At 40.6% G+C, this 23017-nt stretch overlaps 1 protein-coding gene across 2 annotated transcripts in view; it reads left to right on the plus strand.

Annotated features, from left to right (window-relative positions):
* Positions 1-23017, plus strand: part of LOC308407873 (plexin-A1-like) — a 338220-nt gene that overhangs the window by 254952 nt on the left and 60251 nt on the right. For both annotated transcript variants that reach the window (XM_080899801.1, XM_080899802.1), the window contains exons 13-18: positions 2643-2794; positions 4653-4773; positions 4955-5091; positions 8441-8608; positions 19049-19142; positions 20329-20565. In XM_080899801.1, the coding sequence (XP_080755927.1) occupies positions 2643-2794; positions 4653-4773; positions 4955-5091; positions 8441-8608; positions 19049-19142; positions 20329-20565 (909 nt within the window). The remainder of the gene's footprint in view (positions 1-2642; positions 2795-4652; positions 4774-4954; positions 5092-8440; positions 8609-19048; positions 19143-20328; positions 20566-23017) is intronic.

The following is a 23017-nucleotide window of genomic DNA, read 5'->3' on the forward strand; positions in this document are numbered from 1 at the left end:
TTTTCCTTTTGGTTCCAAAGTGTGGCTTGCCTGCTTATCTTTCATCTGTTAGCTTTAATTTAAAAGAGTCAATAGGTAATTAAATTAGCTTAAAAAAAAAGATGAAAGGCTTTTAAAATGTTGGGGGAAAGCCAGAATGTGATAAGTTAAAAATCATATGCAAAACTTTAAATGTTTCTAGTTAAAAAAAGAGTATGTCAGATTTTAAAACTAAGAGATCGACACAAGCAACACATGTTAAAGAAAGAAACGATTAAAGAAAAACGATTACAGGTCACCAGAGAACTTCAATCTATACATCTAAAAACCACAAACCAGGCGAGAAATTTGGGTGTAGTGATGGATGCAGACCTAAACTTAGAAAAACACATTAAGACAATAACAAAGTCAGCTTACTATCACCTCAAGAATATATCAAGGATAAAAGATCTGATGTCTCAACAGGACCTGGAAAAACTAGTCCATGCATTCATCTTTAGTAGGCTTGATTACTGTAACAGCATCTTTACAGGTCTACCTAAAAAATCAGTCAGACAACTACAGCTCATTCAGAACTCTGCTGCTCGAGTCCTCACTAAGACCAAAAAAGTGGACCACATCAGTCCAGCTCTGAGGTCTTTACACTGGCTGCCTGTCCGTCAGAGGATAGACTTTAAAGTTCTGATGCTGGCCTATAAAGCTCTGAATGGTTTAGGACCAAAATACATCAGTGACCTCCTGACCCAGTATGAACCATCCAGATCCCTCAGGTCATCTGGATCCGGTCTTTTATCAGTTCCCAGAGTCAGAACCAGACACGGAGAAGCTGCATTCAGCTTTTATGCTCCTTATATCTGGAACAAACTCCCAGAAAGCCTCAGATCAGCTGAAACACTCAGTTTATTTAAATCCAGGTTGAAGACTCACCTGTTCTCAGCTGCATTTGAATAAAGCACCAAATCCACACTTTAAGCTTAAATTTCAAAACTTACATTTAACTACTGATTTTATCTATTTCTGATTTTATCTGTTTTGATTTTATATACTGTTGCTTGTTTGTTTGTTTGTTTGTTTGTTAATTAGTTAGTTAGTTTATTTGCTAGTTTATCATGCTTTTTATTTGTTCTTGTTTCTAATGTCTCTGTAAAGCACTTTGAATCACCTTGTTGTTGAATTGTGCTATACAAATAAACTTGCCTTGCCTTGCCTTGCCTTGCCTTAAAAAGCTGCATCATCTCATTTAACAGCTATATGTACGTTTTTGGGAACTGTGGACACCAACCGTGGTAGTTTTAGACATGGAATGTATTTTTATATTCTTTCTTTGTGTAGGACATCAGCTCAGCTGCTCAACAGTTCAGTGCGCCCCATGTTTTATTTTTTTTATTTCATAATATGGAATGGATTTTATGCGGTGACAGGTCACAGGCACACAGGTTTGGCAGCGTCTTCATGAAATAACCCAGGCGTTTCCTGAACGAGATGTCTGGATGACAACATGTATTTTTTCAAATCGTGTAAATGTTGTGGAGCCCTCATGTTTACACTAATGCATTGCTATACCACAGAAATTTCACTTTTGAGTGGAAGATGACCACAGGCCAGTTTGATGACCACATTACCTCAGTCCATATTAAACAAGAAGCGTTCCAGGACTGCAGACCACTGCTAAGGCAACTCACTCTCTGGGTGTTGTTTAATGCAAGCCCTGAACAATTTAGTAACATTAACTGTACAGAATGTGAAAGAATTCCCTGCATCAATAATTAGAATGCTACCTTTGAGCAAGGCATTTAAACTCCAGCTGTTCTGCCTTTGATTTTCATTTGCTGATTTTTTTCTTTCTTTCTGAAGAACGGTGCGAGAAAGGATTTAGATCTCAGTTGATTTGCTCCATGTAAACATTTAGAATTAAATCTTAAATGTCTGGGAAGACAAATTGTTCATCCCCCACGCTGCTAAAATCTCCATTTGTCAAGGTCTGCTGTCGGCTACTGTATGTAGTATAATAATGCCGTGCAGCCATGACGTACCCTGAGTTTGCTTTTCCACACCGCGCTATGTGCTCAGCCAAGCACTGCAGGAGAACCGGGCAATGGACAGATTACACATAATTACCTCGTGATGCTTGTTAGGGATTAGGTTTGCGTGTGCGTGTCTGCTACTGATGTGTGTGAGTGTGTGTGTCGGTGACAACTGCCGTCCATCAGTCACCATATTTGTTTTGTCACACCACACCTGTCCCCGTTACGCGCCATAATCTGGCTAGATAAATCACATTACGGTTCGTCTATGCGACTGAGCGTTACACTGCCGCAGCCCCGTGGACGCAGCCAAGCAGCCATAATAAGTTTCAATTAAGCAGAGATGATGCTGGTTTGCTTCTGTATACCGGTGTTTATGGGTTTTATGCCCTCTATTTAACAAATTTTCTGTGCTTTTCAAAGCCAAAAGGGTGATTCTTCTTCATCAAAACTAAATCCACAGATGTGGATGACTCAGTTTAAAGTGTGCACATATTTGTGGGGGAGTTTTTCATATCCACTTATGCCCTGATGTTGTCTTAGAGGACCATTTTAGGGACAAATGTAGAATAGAGAGAAACAAAAAAAGAATCACTTCATCCTTTCTGATATCTGTCCCCCATGGTCTTGTCTGTGCAGTTATTCCCTGAGACGGGGCCTCGACAAGGCGGAACCAGGGTGACCATCTGGGGGGAAAACCTGGGTCTGCAATTCAGAGACATCCAGACGGGCGTCAAATTGGGGAAGGTGCCCTGTGTTCCCGTTGAAGACGAGTACGTGAGTGCCGAAAGGTAAGTTGAGAGGCAGAATGCACACACACGGTAACCATGCATGCGCAATCAGACAAAAATAGGTGTAAAAAGGCATACATGTACAATATATTGCCAAAAGTATTCATGACCATAGTGTAAAATCAAGCACCAGGCATGCAGACTGCTTCTACAAACATGTGTGAAAGAATGGGTCGCTCTCAGGAGCTCAGTGAGCTCCAGCGTAGTACCATGAGGGGACGGCACCTGTGCAACAAGTCCAATCGTCAAATTTCTTCATTACTAACATATTCCAGCTGTTAGTGGTGGTGGATGTGACTGAGAATGACAGCAACTTAGCCACGTGCTAGGTCAGGTAAAATCACAGAACAGAGGCAGCAGATGCTGAGGAATGGAAGTCGCAAACTTTCTGCAGAGTCAATCACTATAGACCTCCAAACTTCATGTGGCCTTCAGATCAGCTCAGGAACAGCGCACACAGAGCTTCATGGAGTGGGTTTCCGGGGCTGTGCAGCAAGCAAAGCATCAGATGCAGTGGTGTAAAGCACGGCACCACTGAACTCTAGAGCACTGGCGACATGATGAATCACGCTTCTCTGTCTGGCAATCTGATGGATGATTCTGGGTTTGGTGGATGCCAGGAGAACAGTACTTGTCTGACTGCATTGTAGCAAGTGTAGAGTTTGATGGAAGGGGGGTTAGATTATGATGTGGGTTTGTTTTTCAGGAGTTAGGCTCTTCTCCTTAGTTCCAGTGAAAGGAACGCTTCATGCTTCAGCATACCAAGACATTTTGGACAATTTGATGCTCCCAACTTTGTGAGAACAGTTTGGGGATGGCCCTTTCTTGTTCCGACGTGACTGCTGCCAGCGCAAAAAGCAAAGGCCATAAAAACATGGATGAGCGAGTTTAGTGTGGAAGAACGTGACTGGCCTGCACAGACTCCTGACCTCAACTCAATGTAACATTTTTGGGATAAATTAGAGCGGAGACTGCAAGCCTTCCCAGACAACACAAAGCTGCTATAGCTGCAAATAGTGGGACAACATCATATTAAACCCTGTGGATTAAGAATGGAATGTAGCTCAAGTTCATATGTGTGCGAAAGCAGACCAGTGAATACTTTTGGCAATATAGTGCATCTAAGCTCACAAAGCCTACAAAGACAGATCAATACATTTGCAGCATGCGGATGACCTAAATGCCTCTCTCACAGAATCAAACATAATTCCAAGGACACGCACAAAGAGGAAGCTGCAGCTTGTGCCTCTCTGATCCTGCCCAATCAAAGGACAGGAAAAAATGTCAACCAGAACACGTTTGTGTATAGGTGCATCCGCGTTCAGCAGCTGAAAAGATAGTGACATCAGGCTTTCTTTTTTTGTGCGTTTGTAAATTCCATCTGTCGTTCCTCTCCATTACTCTCTACATATGCTTTTTCCTTTATTTTTCTCATCCCTCTATACTGACATTTACTCCTCTGCAGGGTCCTACACGGCTGAGGAATTGAGTTCACGCAGATCAAACAGTCTCTCTGAAGTGCAGTTAGTTGGGAAATGATGCATGTTGAGATAGAGGGCATCTCTATTCAAATATTACACACACATCAGTTATTCTACATATTATTCCTGACATCTCTGCACCACTCCCTAGTCAGATACATTTTTCCCTTTTTTTTTTTTTTTTACTGTCTTTCACCACTCCTGAACTGTAGATTGAGATCTATTGTCTGAAGCATTTTGGTGTCTGCATAAAGCCTACTGTGACCACGTGACTGACCATTCACTTGTTTTTGCACTGCACTGCACTACATACTGTAAATATGTGACAAAATGAGGAATAAAGAAGCATCTGCTTCAACTTCTCTCTCTGTGAACAGAATAGTGTGTCTGCTGAACGACGCAACCGGCTACAGGGTCCAAGAGGCTCAGGTGGAGGTGTGTGTGAGAGACTGCGTCAACGACTACAGAGCCCTGTCGCCGCGGCCGTTCACCTTTGTGGTAAGGATCCCGGCGAGGAGACTTCAATAACTCTTGTGTTATCTTAGCCGCTCCACGAGGGCCGTGACAAGTTAAGAGACGCTCCCACTGCTGAAACACAATTACATAGTGGACTAAATCATAACTAAGTTGATAAAAACTAGAATATTTATATAGATTTTTTTCCCTCTCTTCTTTGCAGACTCCCTTTTTCACACGTATCCAGCCGTCCCAGGGGCCCATTTCAGGGGGAACTCGTGTCACCATCGAGGGGAGCTACCTCAATGCGGGCAGCTACGTGTCTGTCAGCATAGGACCGCTGCCATGCCAGTTCAAAAAGTAAGACTCCTTTTTTTATTGTTGCTATAAATTTAAAATGTATTAAACTAACCCCCTAAGGAAAACTGAGTGATGCTTAACGTGGTAAAAATAAATTTACACTCAGAGCTGAAAATGCTGAGGATGATGGGAAAAACAAACAGATCAAGCTTAAAGGAAATATGTGCATAAATAAGGATTCTCTGTCTGAAGATTGGTTTTGTGGTGTATTGCAAAAGAAAAAAATAGCATTATCATAAAGATATTACATGCACGTGCAAACATGTAACCAGTATGTCAGACTGGGTTTATTTCTGTGTGTGTGTGTGTGTGTTGTATTAAGCGTGTGTGCATGCTTGTTGCTCGCAGACACTCAGCACCTCTTTGTCTGCTCTCACGCAGGCTTTCCTTAATCTACTGCATGGAGAGAAAAAAAAAAACATCCAAACTATCACCACAGTTGCTTGCATGTCAAATGTATGGATTAGCCTCAAATAGCTAATCTCTATTGAAGCGAGCGTACGCTAGCTTTGATGTCACACCAGTCGTTTCCGTCCTCACGGTAATCCCGCAGACTCCACTTCACCGCGACTGTTTGCTCACCTCAACTCTGTCTTTATCTGTCACACCCTAACTGTGGGACCGTGTTTGTGGCATCTTGTGAAGATTGCTGGGGCATGGGTTCTTTCTGAATGGGGTTGCTATGGTTACAGGCTGGGGGACTCAGGAGACTGGATATCGTAGATTCTCTATCCTTTTTTTTTTCTTTCCTCATACTCTCTCTCCCTGTGTGGCTGCTGAGATATAAAGAGGCACAATAGATTCTGCAACACCAAACTGAAGTGCGCTCACATACTTTCTTATACACATGTACTGTACTGTACAAAAGCAGCCACCGCTTAACTGTGCTAAATACATATTAGATAATGTATCTACTGAGGACTGCACGAGGCTGCAATCCAAAATGTTATTTTGGCTTTAAAATAATATTTTGGATTGTAGTGTTTGTCATTGGTACTATTGATTGTTGAGATAATTTTTTAAATGTAAAAAAAGTAGGTGCTTTAGTTAGTCTTAAACATAATAATAATCATAATCTACTAATAATCTAGTAATAATAATCTAAATCTGGGTGTATCATCTGGATGAGGGAGGTGGTTGATCAGATTGCACCCAAGTACAAGTGCAGTCCACACAGAAGGAAGGAAAAAATCCCCCCCCGAATGGAGGCATTATCTGTGCTATCGTTTCCCTTGTCGCTTGAAGTCAACTGCACTTCCGCGAGCCACAAGATCTGTTCGTATTTCCAACAGGACTAAAATAAAGCAGTGTAAATACCAAGGGTAAAGACTCACAGAGTTGTTGCAGTTACCTAAATGCTGTCTTCAGACAGTCTGTATATAAAAGATGGACATACATAACATCACCGAATTTTGTAGTCATGTAGACAGTTTGAAACGTCAGTTGTAGTTTTTTGGGGGGGTTTAAATGACAAATGAGAATATTTAACGGCTCGGTCATATTAAAGTAAAAATAGGACAGCATCCTTCTTCTGACTATGAATATCAAATCTCACTTTCAGCTATTTATTTTGTCATGCCAACAACCATACCAACATTTTGGCCTTCTTGTTATGCTTTCATGAAGGTACATGTTTGCTGGCATGACAAAGTAAATTGGGGAAACTAAGAAGTTTTGTGCTACTGCTGCTTATTGACTTGGATAATTGACCCTGGAGTTTTGGTGTGGCACTACCGATAAATGTACCGGGAAGGCAGGTCCTTTTAAGACACTGGACTAAGAAAAATCCTTTGTTGCCTGGTAATTGCATTGATTTCTTTTTTTTATTCTGATTTTTTTTTTCATTTGGCGATTGACTGCAAGTAGCTGCGGCAACCAGCTGATCAGCTGAGTGTGCAACACCTTTAACAGCACCTGACTGCGAGTGCTCATAGATCTGGTCCCAGTCTTTGGAGCAGCTGTTCTAAGTTAACAAGAACACAAGTTCATTGCACAAGTTTGGAATAATTTTGTTTACAGCCACTGTTTATCCTTTAGTGTAAATGTATCATAAATAAGAGGGTGGAGTGCTAAGTTAGCTAATGTTAGCAAGCTACATACAGAACATATGAATAAAACACTACAATTAGACACACTACAAAGTTTTCGACTGGGCTGTTAAAATAATAGACCACATCCTATGCCATGTTATTAGTTAAATAACTGCTCCAACAATACAAACACCTCAGATTAAGTGAGGTGAGGCCTAGCAGACAGTTAGCAGCTATAGCCTGACTCTTTCAGCAACCACTTATAACTCAGCCTGCCCACTCAGTCTGTTATTTGTATTAAAGTATAACTTTAATACCACCCCCACCAACCATGCAGTCTTTAGCAAATCAGCTAAAGAGACAAAGATTTTTATTCTATCCAGACTGTAGTTATTTAATTTCTGCTGTTAAGTTAGGCATTTTTGTAATGTGACTCTATGTGGATTGACCTGCTTTTTGAGCTTTTCTCAAGTGGCCATTCTCAAAGGAGCTGTCGTTTTTGACACTTAAGTGTTAGCTTTTTTTTTTAGCCCTGTAGGTTGCCACTTGATAGACTGACATAACGGTCTTTAATCCCAGTTGTGTAAGTGGCGACAGATAGTTCCAACTATACATTTGCTCTGTCTTGGCCTCACACATACAAGCTCAAGTTGTGAACTCTGATTCGTATGTTCCAGGAGGCCCTCAAGCTGATCAAACAGCAGGACTTGGCTTATTTTGTGAGCTGAAGTGCTCTAGTTATAAGCAGAATGATCTAATCAGGCAGTTTACAAGATGAGTTAAAGAGCATGAGATTAATTGGCTTCACAGGACAGACATTGGTAATTACAAGAAAAAGTCATTTAATATGTCATCTCTTCTGCTCGAACCTCGGTATGAAATAAATGTCCTGGCACAAGAAAGAAATCATTGCCTCTTCATTATTACAATTCTTTATTCTATAATTCTGAGTGATTAGGCACTTCTAGCTGCTTGCTAGGGTGCTGCTAAGATTTTTCCTCTGTTAGATGTGAATACTTTCCTTCTCAAACCTAATTTTACTTCTCTTTTATTCCCTCTATATGTGTTCTTGTCCAATAATTCTTTATTAATTAGAAAATTCCTGCAATCGGAAACTTTATTCTGTCAGAAGAAGGGTTGCTACCTTTTCTGGTGAAATAGGTTTTATCTTTTCAGAGCCTGGCAAATGGAAATGTGAAAATACAGCCCTTGATTTGAGCATGTTAACATTAGTTATATAATTTGCTCTCTACTTTGCTGAGACTTGTCCTTGGGCTGGAATCGATTTCCGTCAGCTTTTCCTCCTTCTGTCTGTCCAGGAGGAATGCCCGTGAGATAGTATGCGTTACACCAGCTGGACTGGCCTCGGGCAGTGCCCCAGTCTTGGTGGACATCGATGACGCAGAGCTCAGAAACCCAGAAGTCAAGTTTAACTACACAGAAGACCCCACTGTTCTGAAGATTGAACCTGACTGGAGCATTGCCAGGTAAGCTAATGTGTTGTGTTTGTAAGTTTACAATTTGAGTAAGCAGCATTTTTTTTTTCAAGGGATAGAAACAAAGATGTTGCTCCTAGAATATATCCAAGTGGTTCTGAAGAGGTCCTGTGGGGACATTAATAATAATCAATCAATCAATCAATCAATCAATCTTTATTTATAAAGCACTTTTCATACAAAAAAAAAAAGTAGCACAAAGTGCTTTACATAGTTAAAAGCAGCCCACCCCACCCTCCAACTCACTCCCCACACTCTCATTAACATAAATGATGTGAATACACACATATCCCCCCCCCCCCCCCCCCCCCCCCCCCACACACACACACACACACACACACGCGCACACTTAAAGAGTAAAAATTGGGCTGGGCTCGCATGAGCCAAGTGATGAAACACTATAACAGGGAGCCGTCTGCACCGGGAGCCGGTCACAGCTCACAAAACTGAACCTAAATATTTTTTCATGCTGGAATTTTGTCTAGTTCAGATCCCGAATAAATGTTGGCTGGATAATCTCAGCAGCTAGCAGCTGAAAGAAATTACAGTCTAGCTTTTTGCACTACTCCTGTGCTCCAGAAGCATCGCGCTGGCAAATTCGAGGAAGTGTTCTCGAAGCAGTCGGAGCAGAGTTAAATGCAGGATGAGAGCTCTGACAGCTAGTTTAGATGGAGGTAAATTGACAGTGCCTCCGGAGGTTTTTCATCTGGCTCGAGTGAGGCGTTTTCAGCAGAGGAAATGAGCAGCAGCAGAGGCGGCGGCAGCACGGTTTATCTAAAAACAGAAGAGTTTAAGCTCATCGTGTAAAGCGGGTCATTAATGGCTTGATTTTGATTGGTTGATTGAAGTGGCATCTAATACTGATCTGCTAACGATGAGTGAGAAGTAATGCAAACGATGCACAGATTTCCACAGCCTTTCACACAGCGGCTAAATAAATAAACACTCTGCTCCACTACTCGGCACTGAACATGACAGCAGCATCACTGGGGAAGACGCACACAAGCAAACCATTTCACATTAAAGTAGATTTACTGTCAAACGGGGCAGACACATGCACTTATTGGGCTTTATGATGGATACTTAGGCTACTAGAAACAACTCACTCTCACCCTTGTGGTTTTTCTGGAGCTCCATTACAGCTAAGTAGGGCTGCCACAAATGATTATTTTGATAGTCGACTAGTCACCGATTATTTTTGCGATTAGTCGACTAATCAGATCATGCATCCATTGGACGTACAGCGTACAGCTTATTGCACCAGCAGGCATCTGCTCTTATATAACTATCATTAGCTTACAGCTTTAAGATTTTAAGGTATGTGCTAACTAAAAATAAAGACAAGATGATAGTTTATTAAATTTTAATGAAATTTGTAGATTGTTTCGGTGAAGTTTAATAAACTCCTTGCTATCTAAAATATAACAGGACACCGGAGTATATTCTCGAGCATCTCACACTTCTGATAGTGTCTTTTGTTTGGATCTTACAAAGCTTCAAACGACGCGTCGACTATTAAATCGGTCGTCGACGATTTTGATAGTCGACGTAATCGTGACTAGTCGACTAATCGTGGCAGCCCTACAGCTAAGATTTATTCCTCTGTGGGAGGTTGTTTGAGTTTGGTGTTACTTGGACTAATCGCAGGTTTTTAATCCTATGTGGGAAGCATATTGTGCCGATTTTTATCGCCAGCCGAAATACACACTGATGAATGGCTCCTACTGGGTTTTTGTGCGGTTTAACTGTGTGGTTAAAACCAGTCAGTTAAAAATAACCTGTTGTTTGGCTGTGGTTAAACTTTATAAGGTAGTACTTTATTTCCTTTCACATATCCTGTCAAAGCCCTGTTCCTTTATGTCCAGAGCAACATTTTCTCATTCTCTTTGATTGAAATTCATTTCGATATTTAAATAGGCAGCAGTGATGCCTTTTTTCTTTTTTTACCCCTTGTTTTTTTTTACCTGTTCTTGCCTCTTGCTCCTTCTGTGCTCCTCCCTTCCCTGTTGTTACTCATCAGCAGATTGTAGGAGATAGATGCAGAGCTTGTTAGAGAAAAGTGTTGATGAATCCTGCCCAGTTCCCTTTTGCCCAGTAGGGCCAGCCAAGGAAGCAGCTGAGGCCCAATCACTGCCCTTCCCACCCACTGCGAGGGTGCCTCTGTGAATGTGTGTGTAAAAGCTCAAAACGGGGGTTCTACTTCAGCAAGCTCACTCAGGAGTGATGATCCCACGCAAACAAGAGGCGTGCGCGCACACATACACACAGACGCCCCGCTGATTCCCAGAGTCCCTGATGTTTGGCCCCAGATCCCTCCTCCATCTGGTTCAGAAAACCAGAAAACAACTCATGCTCCTCGGAAACAGCAAGCAAACTGCGATAGACAAAAGTGCGTGTGGCGCTTCCAACCAGTAGGAGCTTTAATTTGAATGATGAATTTCAGCCAGCGATCGGCATCACGTGTCGCTTTAGGTAGAAAGTAAAAAGAACCAGTAAGATGTGATAGTATATCCGTTCGTATCTGCCTTATTGTCTGCCTTTGTGCGGCTACATGCATGCCTGGGGAGCATTATCATTGTGCTTGGAAGATGATAGCGAGAGTGGATAAAAGAGAGTGAAAAGAGAAAGAGAGCAGGGGTGCAGAGAGAGAGAGTGCATTACCATTGTGCTTGGCTGATGATATTCCATTTAGGACAAAGACAGAGCACTTCAAAAATAAATCAATGAGGAGTACTCATCTGGGATACTGGGGGAGATTTATTTGGGTAGTGGTAGAGGTTAGAGAAGCAATTTTGGAACAAAATATTCAGATTTCTTTCTCAAACAGAGAGTAAATACAGCAGATGGCTCGGAGGCTTGCCACTCCTTCATTGAGTACTGCCAGTGTGCCTTTGAGCAAAACTGATTAGTACTTCTACTCCAATATAGCTGCTTCATGGTAACTGTGAAAAGTGGTAGCTGCCAAGGCTAAACGTGTGTGTGCTTAGTCAACAACTTAATTACGAGCAAAAAGGTCAGACCAGGAAGTAGCACGGCAAAGTTTGTCCATGCCAAGCCACCAGCACAGCAGCCGGGCTGCAAGGTGAGCATTTGTTAAATGTCACTTGTGTGTATAAAGTCAAGAAGAGCACTTGTTGGGAATTCTCAAAAGTGCAAGCGCTCAACTGTCTTGTTGGAAGGACTCGAAAATCAGAATCCTGAAAGCTACCTGAGGCTATTTTGCTATTTTCTACAAACTCTTGTAGGACTGATTGTGCACACTAACATACTAGTTAGGAGCAGTAGATCTTTAATTGCTTTTACTTTTTCTTCTTGGGTTTGTATGGTGTTTTAATCGGTCAGTAACATTTGCTACCAGTTGCAGTTTTTTCCAGCCACACAGAGACTGTTGGGCGACTTCCTGCAAACGACTGGTTGCTAGAGAAATGTGTATTTCTTAGCTGGTTGGCCAGTGTTTGCTGCAGGTTGCTAGCAATCACTAGGAGAAACTGGCAAAGAGCAGCAAAGAGGTATACAGTGCTGCACTGAAAATCTTGTGATTAGTCTGGTAACTAACAGATTTCCACAGTTTTCAGGGAAGAAGCAGGTTGATTTAGTGAGTCTAAATTACCACTAAGCTGTAGTTTACTGAGAGGTGCATGCACGGTGCACAGAGGCGTATGTATACCATCGACTGCAGTCTGCTGTAAACGAACGCAACTTTTTCCAGGTACATTTACCCAACATACGAGGGTTAGCAAAAATGGATTGTTCAACACAATAAAATTCAGCAGATTTCTCTATTTGACTCTCTGTTAACTTACCGTTACAGAGTAGCTTGACTGAGCCTTACACGTGTGCTTCAGTGTTCAGTTTCAACTTGCAAACAAGTTTTTAATCATTTACTGCTCCACAAACAAAATCTTGAAAAACTGTTCCGATCCTCCTCTTACTGCCCGACAGTGACAGAAAATGCTAGAGAAAATGAGAAGTAGTCAAAAAGGAAAGGAGTCCAGAGAAAACAAGAGAAGGATGAAGAAAGAGAGAGAAAGACTAACCGCAGTAGCTGGATTTCCCAAGCTACCTGTGGGAGTTTATTCTGATTGTCTTGTTGTCTGTTCCCTGAAGCATGTACCTGAGCTAAAGAGACTCACTTAGACAAAGATAGGAGCAACAGGGACAGAAGGATTCAGAGCAAATACACATCAAGCTGAAGAGGACGGCAGCAGAGGAGAGGGGAGGACAGCCGGTGTTACAAGAAGTGCAGTCTGTCTGCTCCTGTGCTGCATTTGTAGCACAAACTTTAACAGCTAATTAAAAAAATCTGCTTCTTTGAATATCCTCTGGGCTCCTTTCTTAGGTGTCTTCATCTGCCTTGTAAATACCACAGTAATAATATGCCAGGTCACTTGTTCCTTCTGTTAGCTAAGCGTGGTCCATGTTATATATAATGTATACTGAAGGTACTGGGGCACTGCTTATGCAACAGTGTTTCAGAGCCTCAGATTATTATGATGCTTTGGACTATCTTGCATTCATGAGGTCTTAAGCTAAACATAAATAAATATATAATATAGAAAATATATTAATATATAACACAACAACATTAATCATTTAAATGTAAAGCAGTTGTCCAAACCAATATGCTGAGAGATCAGTCCGTGGCCGTGACACAGAAACTAATTTCTATTCAAAGTGGAATGAAGGAGATTTAAAAAATCATTAAAATAGGTTAGATGGAAGTTTCCTACTTAAATTTCTTAACATTAATTAGAGTCTGCTCAACAGAACAAACTTGATTTGTACAAAATTAATTTTACTACACTGGCAGAGTTTCAGAGTTTCATGGCACCCATCCATAGTGAATTGAAGTGTCTCGCTTCCAGTTACTTAAACCGAATTTGGCTCTTGAAGAGTACAGCGCTGTAGAAGAAATGACACGAATACTGTATTACAAAAAAAAGAGTTAATGTGTATACTTTGTGAAAGTGTGAGCAATCAGAAAAATATTGGTACCTTTGTCAGCTGTCAAAATACAAGTCAGAGGCTTTATGCTTCCTATAACACCTATAATCGCGTATTAAACATGATAGTGTTATCCAAAGAATGGATGAGATCAGGTATCCTAAGCGAGTAATGGGCAACCTGCCAAAAAAGAAAAAAAGACTCTGAGAAGCTGAGAAGAATAGCCAGGCTCGAAGCCTTTTATATACCTACAATGCAAGAGATGGTACGTCTACCTTTATCATTTACTCCCTGTCTCACCCTATCATTAGCGTTTGCCGCTATTGTAAGTCTCGCTGGATTAGAGTGAGAGATGAATGTCTCTTGTTAGCCAGCCAGACTCTCTTCCTAAGATATTAACAGGTTCTGTCTCTGCTTCTTTTCACCGTGTTGTTCATTCTGCTGTTGGTGCTTGTACGCCAAGTCATTCTGGATAAGTGTCAGATTAATGCTGACTATGAAAAAGACACCTTGGTATTGCAGAAATCAATGTTAATATGTGGTAACCCACCAGATGAAATGTGCTCTGGCGCACGGTGGAGCGTCACAAAGGAGTACTTGAGGCGAGGGACTAAGGTTTGTCCAATGCCTCAGTGAATTCTGTAATACTATGACAGAATTTGTGTCTGCCTATATGGTATTTATTATATCCTGTGGATGTGCTGCCATGATCAATTGTCTAATCCTGCAGGAAGCCCTTAACTTCCCCTCACTGAACTGCTGTTCATACTAACATAGGAAGAGCCTGCCTTCAGAGCTTCACCTCTCATTCAAGAGACTTCTTCAGTTCTAAAACAACTGGTGGAGACTTCAGGGTAATAAAAACCTATTACCTTGTAGTAGGCATAGAAGAAAGTTCTAGGAGTCACGTTCCATCTAGTGGGAAATGTCTTAAAGCAAACAAAAAACTAAAGAAGTCCTGTTACATTCTCTTCAGGCTCTCAAAACTACCATGATTTAGATGGCTAAGAATCTAGATAGACAAGATCCTGCCTTAATGGGTACACAGGACATGGCACATGTTGCATGTTGTCTGGTTCAGAGACGGGAAAGATTGTCAGCTTAGCATGCACATAGAGTTTAAAGTTGCCGTCAAAAGCTAAAATTAGTGAATATATTCCTTCTCTTCTTGACAAATAATAAAAAGTCAAAAGGATATTTATTGTGAGAAATTCATCAGCTTGAGTACTCACAAAATCTTTGGATTTGTGAAAACCAACCATTACCTTGGATCATGGAAGATTTGCAGTAAGATAGCAAGGGTAACGGGAGAAGGAACAGGGAAAGCCTTACAGTTTTATTGGCCATCTGCTGTTAAAACCCCAGGGCTTATAAGTCTGCAAAGGTGACTGATCAAGACACACCAAAATATCTTTGTTTCAAGTTGTTCTTTGGGTTAAATCTTTCCAAGATCGAAGAACAGGGGGAAAAGAGTGTAGGGGCAATGAAGCAAATCCCTTCCTCAGCAGTTTCCCCCGACAGAGTTGATACCACCAAATATTCCCAAGCAACAGAGAGTAAATCTGAAAAACACTTGTCTTTTAGGTGTAGATAGCAGAGGCAGCAGTCAGGCTTGGGGATCTCTGAGTGAGAGAATTAGGTGTATTAGATTCTGCATCAAGCCAGCCACACAAAAAGACCCTGAGAAGTTTTTACTTTTATCACTGGCTAGTTGAACTAGAGAATTCACCATGGTATAGAAATATCCTGTGGATATCTGTGTTTTTGGGTTTGCAAAAATACCTTAGCATCCAAGTGTGGTTAGGGAGGTATACGATGTTTGTGATTTCTTCAAAATACGTGGTTTTATTCCAGCCTTTTATTTCAGACAGCAGTGATAGGAACTACAATACAAACCCCTCTAGACTGTGAGAATCTTGTAGAAAGACACATGATAGTGGGTCTTAGAAACAATATCTCTCAGTGGCACAGATAGCCCAGCAGCGGTGAAAGCGCTGATCTTCTAGAGGAAGACAGCACACAGGTGCACAAACTGCAACTGCAAAACAAGGTGAGCGTTGAGAAGGTAAGAAAGGTTTGAAAAAACCTTCTAAATCCAATTTAAGCGTAGCTGTGAAAATGTAAGGCTAACTCCATTCCCTTTACAGGTGGCAAGAGCCCTCTGTGATAAAGGTTTTATATTTTCCATGAACTTCATGACTCTCTCGCATTGAGGGTCATCACGAGAAGACCACCAATCACTTTGGATAACAGCAAAAAGAGATGCAGTTGAATATTGGCCACCAGATAGACAAGCATCGTCAGACATGGTGAAAAATAAAGAATTTTTAAAATAACTTAAATAAACAAACAAAGATGGTCTGACCTGCACCGACAGTATCAAAAATTACGCCTGGCAGTTCAGCTAAATTCTGCCATGGCGATTTACTGTATTCGGTCCAGTACACCTGCTCAAGGCAAACACCGTGACTGTAGATAGATTTGTATTTATAGTACAGAGGTGGGGAACTCCGGGCCTCAAGGGCCGGTGTCCTGCAGGATTTAGATATCACCCTGGGTCAACACACCTGAATCAAATGATTAGTTTTGGCATTGCCAGGCCTCTGGAGAACCTCAAGACATGTTGAGGAGGTCATTTAGCCATTTAAATGAGCTGTGTTGGATCAAGGACACATCTAAAACCTGCAGGACACCGGCCCTCGAGGCCTTTAGTTCCCCACCCCTGCTATAGTGGATCTTACATTCTGTTTCTCCTTTTTTAATTTTGTGTTGTAAATTCCCCTATAAAGATGATTTTTAAAATCCTCCCTGGTGCCCATGGTACTCTACCCTAAGCTTGGAGCAAACTTCCTTTAATTAATAGAAAGTAGTCAAACTGTTCCAACATTTCATGAAAGCTTTCGAAGTGTTTAACAAAAAAGCTGGAAAGTGGTGTCGAACTGCACCGTTTTAAGAAGGGAGGAAAAAAATGTTCCTGCAAATGTCGGTATTAATTCTGCTCTTTAAATAATTTTTCATGTTAATCAACTCTGCCTTGAAGGAATTAGACTAACATCATAGTAATAAGCGAAAATAAATATATTTTTGGATTAAGCAGTGTGTTGCCTGGGTTACACTTTCTTTGAACATCATGAAAAACATTTGTTGAATAATTTAAACTTCCAATTAGCAAAATACAGTCTTGCTGCACCGTGTCTCTGTAAAGTGTTCACTGTAATGTGTACCGTCATTAAACTAGTAAAGTCACAAACATTGACCAAGTAATGGTTTGGGCCCAATTCTTCAACACAGTGTGAACTCTCTTAGGCAAGCTTCCTTATCTTTTCTTTAAGTGGTTCGTCACGCTTCTCAAAGGACATTTCTTTGGATGTCAGCTGCCTTTTGTTCCATCTTCTGTAAAGATGATCCTACACTTCTTTAATAAAAATAAAGTCCAGGGTTCAACATTAGGTGGAGGTCAATTCATGAGTGATAGTGTTTTTCTGTTTAGGTGCATATGTTTGGGATCATTGTGGTGCTGAAACCAAAGCTGTTGCCAGTCAGACACTTTTCCAATTTTATTGTTTGGTGGATCAAAATCTGATGTTTTCTGCTTTTATAACTTAATTAATTTTGACAAGATGTCCAACACCATTGGCTGAAAGGCAGCCCCAAACCTGACAGAGCATCCACTGTGTTTTAAACACAGCTGTGGACCCTTGCTGTTGTTCCTGAGCTACAACAGCAAACAGTAGATAGAGCATCAGCTAAAGATATAATTTAAAAATTAAATTGCTCATTTTTATGTTTAGACACAAAGTTAGTTAATCCCTTGAGTTAGGTGCCTTTTTTATTCTTGAATTATTCATACAACAGAGTTAAATGGGTAAACTGATCAGTAGGGATGGGTATCGTTTAGGTTTTATCCGATACCGGTGCCAAATCGGTACTTTTGAAACGGTGCCGGTGCTTAAACGGTGCTCGAACCGGTGCTTAAAGAATGGAGAACACAAACTTTGTCCAAAAACCTCTCATGTTCAGCTGTTTTTTTGTAAAAAGATAACAATGTTAGCCTTTTCTGCAGCTATGGGGCATATATGGTATCACTCTTGGCTGGAAGCAGTGCTTAAACAATGGAAAAAAAACACAAACTTTGTCCAAAAACCTCTCATGTTCAGCTGTTTCCCACTTTTTCTTTGGTCATTTTAGCCTTTTTGTCCAGGGTGAAGGGAGCATCTGCCATCAAACAAGAGGACAGCCGCATGTAGCTATGATGATTTTTGCTAGTTCACCTTACATGCATTAATGTAATAACGTGGTTAGCCTACTCAACGTAAATTACACTCGAACAACATTAAGCGACTCACGCAGAGAAGAACGGCTGCTGCTGCCATCAATATCCTCATCATTTCTGCTACACTGGCAGGGCTAGGGGCCAGGACTCTATTCTTCAGGTTTTTGGGGGATGTTGCTCCGGGTCCGATAACTGGCAACCCACCCAACGTGCACAGTGTGAGGTCTCGCAGCAAGCTATCAAATACGGCGCATTTCTCGGCTTTTAAAAAAAACGCTATGCGTCGCCAGGTGTTTCATCGGATTCGAGGTGTTACCTCCTTTGACAGTATCACAGTATCAGCTTAAAGCACTTGTTGCTGCTGAGTTTGCATATTTTGCTGTGAAGTACAGCCAGACTTTTGACCGCTTCGCCTTGGACATTTTTAATCTGTAGCTCTGCTCTAACTGAACGTACGTACCTGGCCCCGCCTACTATCCTGGGAAACGTAAAATGATTGGCTAGAAGTGTAGGAAAAAAAAGCACCGAAATAAAGCACCGAAATGTGCGCTGCTTTTCGGTCTGGTTACTACCGTTTATGTCAGAACCGGTGCCATCATGGCACCGGACACCGGTACCCATCCCTACTGATCAGGTATACTATCAAGACCACTTTAAAAAATGACAAGATTTTTCTTTATATAGCAAAATATAAACAAATGAGCAGCTATTCAAAACAACATATTTGTAGTAGAAAACAGTTAAGGTTATGGATTGTGGTTGTGCTTTAAGAGAGCAGAAGTCACTTTAAGTTTCTCACTATTCAACCAGGAGAGTCTGTAGCTCAAGAGGTAGAGCAGGTCATCTGCTGAGAAGAAGGTTGGCGGTTTGATTTCTAGCTGCTCCAGTCTACATGCCAAATATCCTTAGGCAAGATACTAACCCTGGTTGCTCTGTGAATGTGATAGTAAGCACTTGCATTTAAAAAAAAGTGCGTTTTTGAATGAGGCAAGTTGTATAAAGTGCTTTGAGTGCTCGGATAGAATAGAAAAACGGCATGTAAGAACCTGTCCATTTAGCATTCTATCTGTTGTCTAAACCTCTGGGTGACTATCATCCATCTATCCAGCATATATCACTTCATTTCAATGAATCATATGAACATGACTGCTCACTGCAGTAATCTTCATGTGATTGAGGCAGATAATATATATCTGCTCGCTTCTTTTTTACAGTGGTGGAACTCTGCTGACAGTGAGCGGGACCAACCTCGCAACCATCCGAGAGCCAAAGATCAGGGCCAAGTATGGACAGGCAGAGTCCTTTCATGTGAGTACTGATGTGACTGACACAGCAGCTGCAGAGTGTTTACAGTATACATTATTCAGATATACACCTAGATACATACATTAACTGACAAATACTCTGAAACAGACCTCTCTGTGTACAACAGCACATTTCCAAAAAGCTTCTTCTATGTGCCTCTGAAGGTGGCAGACAGTTTGTCTCTGAGTGTTGCTCACGACTCCTCGTTCAGCAACTCCAGCTTCAGACATCTAACGCTACCCCGGGCCATAACGCTTTTCAAATGTCACCTCACTGTTCAGAGTTTTACAGACAAAAAAGAGACAGCATCAGAGGCTACGCATGCTTTATTTGAAGAGCTGAGGAATTTTGTCCCTTCTATTAACAATGTTGGCAAAGGACTTTGGTGATTGTCAATGTGAGCTGAGTCTTTGTAGTTGTCAGGGTTAAGGACTAAACCACAAACAACACTAATGCACTTCAATCTGCGGATAAAGCTGCCATTTATGGAGGAGAAACAGCCTACAGGATGCATCTCAAACAGCTCTTTATCGAAGCGCTACTTTGCACTTAAAGGACTTTTGAACAACAAATCACAGTTACATTTTTCTTACTTCCAGTCCAGGATTGGGTTGCTATTTGCAAGACTGCAGACATACGTATGATAGGCAATCCATTACAAGGAAAAAAGGCATCATTTAAACTTTGCTGTTACATTTAATAATAAAATGTGTTGCATCTAAGACCGTAGTAGCCAAGCAGTCTTATAAATTAATGCAAACACGGCCATGACATCATGTATTCATGTATTCTCCAAAGCAATGGTGTAAATACACTCTCAGGTACAAGCAAAGGCACGGAGCACATTGCCCGTTATTAACAGTTGATCATAAATTTGCAACCAATTTACATTTCCAATAGGCCTAACAGCATTGTAGTTTCACAGGGCATTGACTTTAAAAAGGATGGGTTATTATGCCCAACAGATCCATTTAAAAAGAAAATTATAGCCTGCGGGTTATTTCTAAAAGAGGCAATTCTGCCTTTTTTTACTCAGCATGTAACCACCTTGTAAATAAAACTAGAACAACATTAGTGTTTAAGTGTTTAGCAATTTAAGTGTTTGGGATTTGTCCCAATCTAGATTCGACTGTGTATGGTAGCTGCACAGCAGGACTAAAAACATTTCTCTTTCATGTCTCACTTTCAGAACTGCACAGTGTATAACAATTCAGTCATGGTGTGCCTCGCTCCGTCAGTGGCGGACTCGGAGCTTGGTTTTTCTGAGACTGGCACCGGTCCCGATGAGATTGGGTTCTACATGGACAACGTGAACGCTCTGGTGGTGGTCAACGAGACATTCAGCTACTACCCCGACCCGGTGTTTGAACCGTTGAGTCCCTCTGGGATACTGGAGCTCAAACCCACATCGCCACTTATTCTCAAGGTCAGAAAGGAACACTTCTCCAGCTGGCTGTACCATTCAGCTTATTTCCTCGGTCTGCTTGATCTGAGGTTTTTGTCTAACACTGTCTAGCATTGGCACAGTACTAGCAGGCTTCGTATATACTTTTTAACTTGTCAGGGACACATACACATACACATAATGCAGCTGTGAAGATAAAAGAGATTCAAGTACACATTAATGTTACCTTTGGACACCTTTTACTTACCTTTAAGTAGAATGGGAATAAGGCTTTTGACACCTACACAGAATTAAAAGTTGCCGCATTTACTACTTTCTTTGGTTGGAGGTGTATAAAGAGGTGTTTTTCTTTCACTTGACTCTTTATATGAAAGACTTTCATGCAGTGCAGTGGGAAGTAGAAAGAGAACATTTATTTAGTTCCCCCCCCCCCCCCCACCCCCATTGTGGAATCAACAGTTTTTATCTAGTATTGGCTGATAGGGACTAAAAGGTTTCCCCGAGCTTGTATCGATCGGTCAGGTCATGTCTGATTAAAAAAAGAATTTAATTACATTTTTGTTAGGCCATGCCTTTTTTATAACTGCTCCTACACTTGTAAGACATTCTTAATTTACCACTCAGATATCAGAGATCAGTCATTATTAGGTTTTATTTTTCTTTCACACCTTCATAGACAATATTCCTTCTCATTTCTAAGTAATGACTACTGATTAAATAAACACGAACCCATGGTTATTAGGCTTTTTTTTTAAATCAGTTTTCATTTTTCAGTTGATTATGGAGTCATATATATTGTACTAAAAGATGAAAGGAAAAGCTACATTGCAAAGATAGTATTTGTTGTTCCATGTAGAATCTGATGAAAGAAACAGTGTTGCCTTATATGACATGTTACTGTACGTTACTTTGTATGTTACTCTGGTTTGTAAGTAAGATACTGAAAATTGTTAGATGGTTGTTGTTCTAAACCAGCCATTCCCGAGGTCAAGCGGCCCACTTAAAAATCATGAAATCCCAGCCAATCTTAAATATTTACTCCAATCAAAATAAAAGACAAAGTGATATGCTTCCTTGAAATTTGTATTAAAAAATCATAAACAACACGGGCTGTCAGTTATAAATTGCTAAAGCTACCCAGTCATATACAAAGTGTTAAGGCCAATGTGTGACCCACCCCATATGGAAAAGATATATATAAATCGTATAAAGTTTTTATCTGTCTTGTATGAAACTTGTATGAAAAGCATACAAGAGTGGAAACACATATAAGATCCCTTGAAAAATTATATAATGAAACTTGTATGTTTTGGATAACTTACTAAAAAAAAAAATGAAAGTAATGAGAAAGTGGCCACTTTCATGAGTAAATCATGTAAGTTTTTACTATTTCTTTTCCATATGGGACCTGCCACTGGGAAACAAACTTCAGTGCAAGAACAATACATTTAAAAATAGTAATATCATAAACCAGCTACTTCCTGTTACCACTTTTAGGTTTTTTTTTATATATAAATAGATACATTTATATCACTATGTAACTATACATAGGCCTACTTATTTCTGTATAACAGAAATTTCAAACTCAAATCCTGTTATTTCTGTCCACCTTATGTACCTTTGTGGCCCACCACACTTTGGGCGTCACTGTTCTAAGCTATCACACAACTTACTTAAATATGATAATTGATTAGCTTTGATAAATATCACCATTTAGATCTAAATCCATGCAAATCTCCTTACAAGGTGACAGAGTGCAAGAGCCTCAAAATAATTAACTTCATTAAAATGACAGCATTTCAATTGGCACGTTATCGCATGTTAGCATGTTAAGAGAACAGGCTTTTAGAGCAATGATTAATCCATGTGTTTAGCCAAGTTCATGTCAACAATCACTCTGAGCCAAGGAGAAAAACTAAAATTTGTACTAAACCCTGACAGAAACTTTTAGGTATCTTTGTAAGTAGTAAGCTAACGAGCTAAAGCTAAATAGCTAACTAGGTTGTGTATGCTAAAGGTTGTGCTTTACATTAGACCAGATTAAAAAGGGCCTTTGCTTTACCCATATCTTACACTTCTGTGTTTATACTTTTGGTTTATGAAAGTCAACAAAGGACGGCACTCTCTAGGCTTGTTAAAGGTCAGCATATCTCCCAGAGGCTTGTGTGCAGGAATTTCAAAGCTTGACTGGCCTGCCATGGCTAGCTCAATTGCTTTGCTCTGATTTGACAACTGGCGTTGACGGAGGGTGTTATGAGTGACAGTTACTTTCTGTAAAGGAAGAACTCTGTAGAACACAAAAATAAACCAAAGAACTATATTTTTGTTTTTTAATTTAAACCATTCATTTCATTTTTTACCAAGGTTTTTTACTTTCATATTAACCACAAAAGTTTCAAACATACTGAACTCTTCTGTTTATAATGGCTAAACCAGCTTTGAGGGACACACATAAACACACTCTCACAAGCTG

The sequence above is a fragment of the Rhamphochromis sp. 'chilingali' genome (assembly GCF_963969265.1).
Source record: "Rhamphochromis sp. 'chilingali' genome assembly, chromosome: 12".
Lineage (NCBI taxonomy): Eukaryota > Metazoa > Chordata > Actinopteri > Cichliformes > Cichlidae > Rhamphochromis > Rhamphochromis sp. 'chilingali'.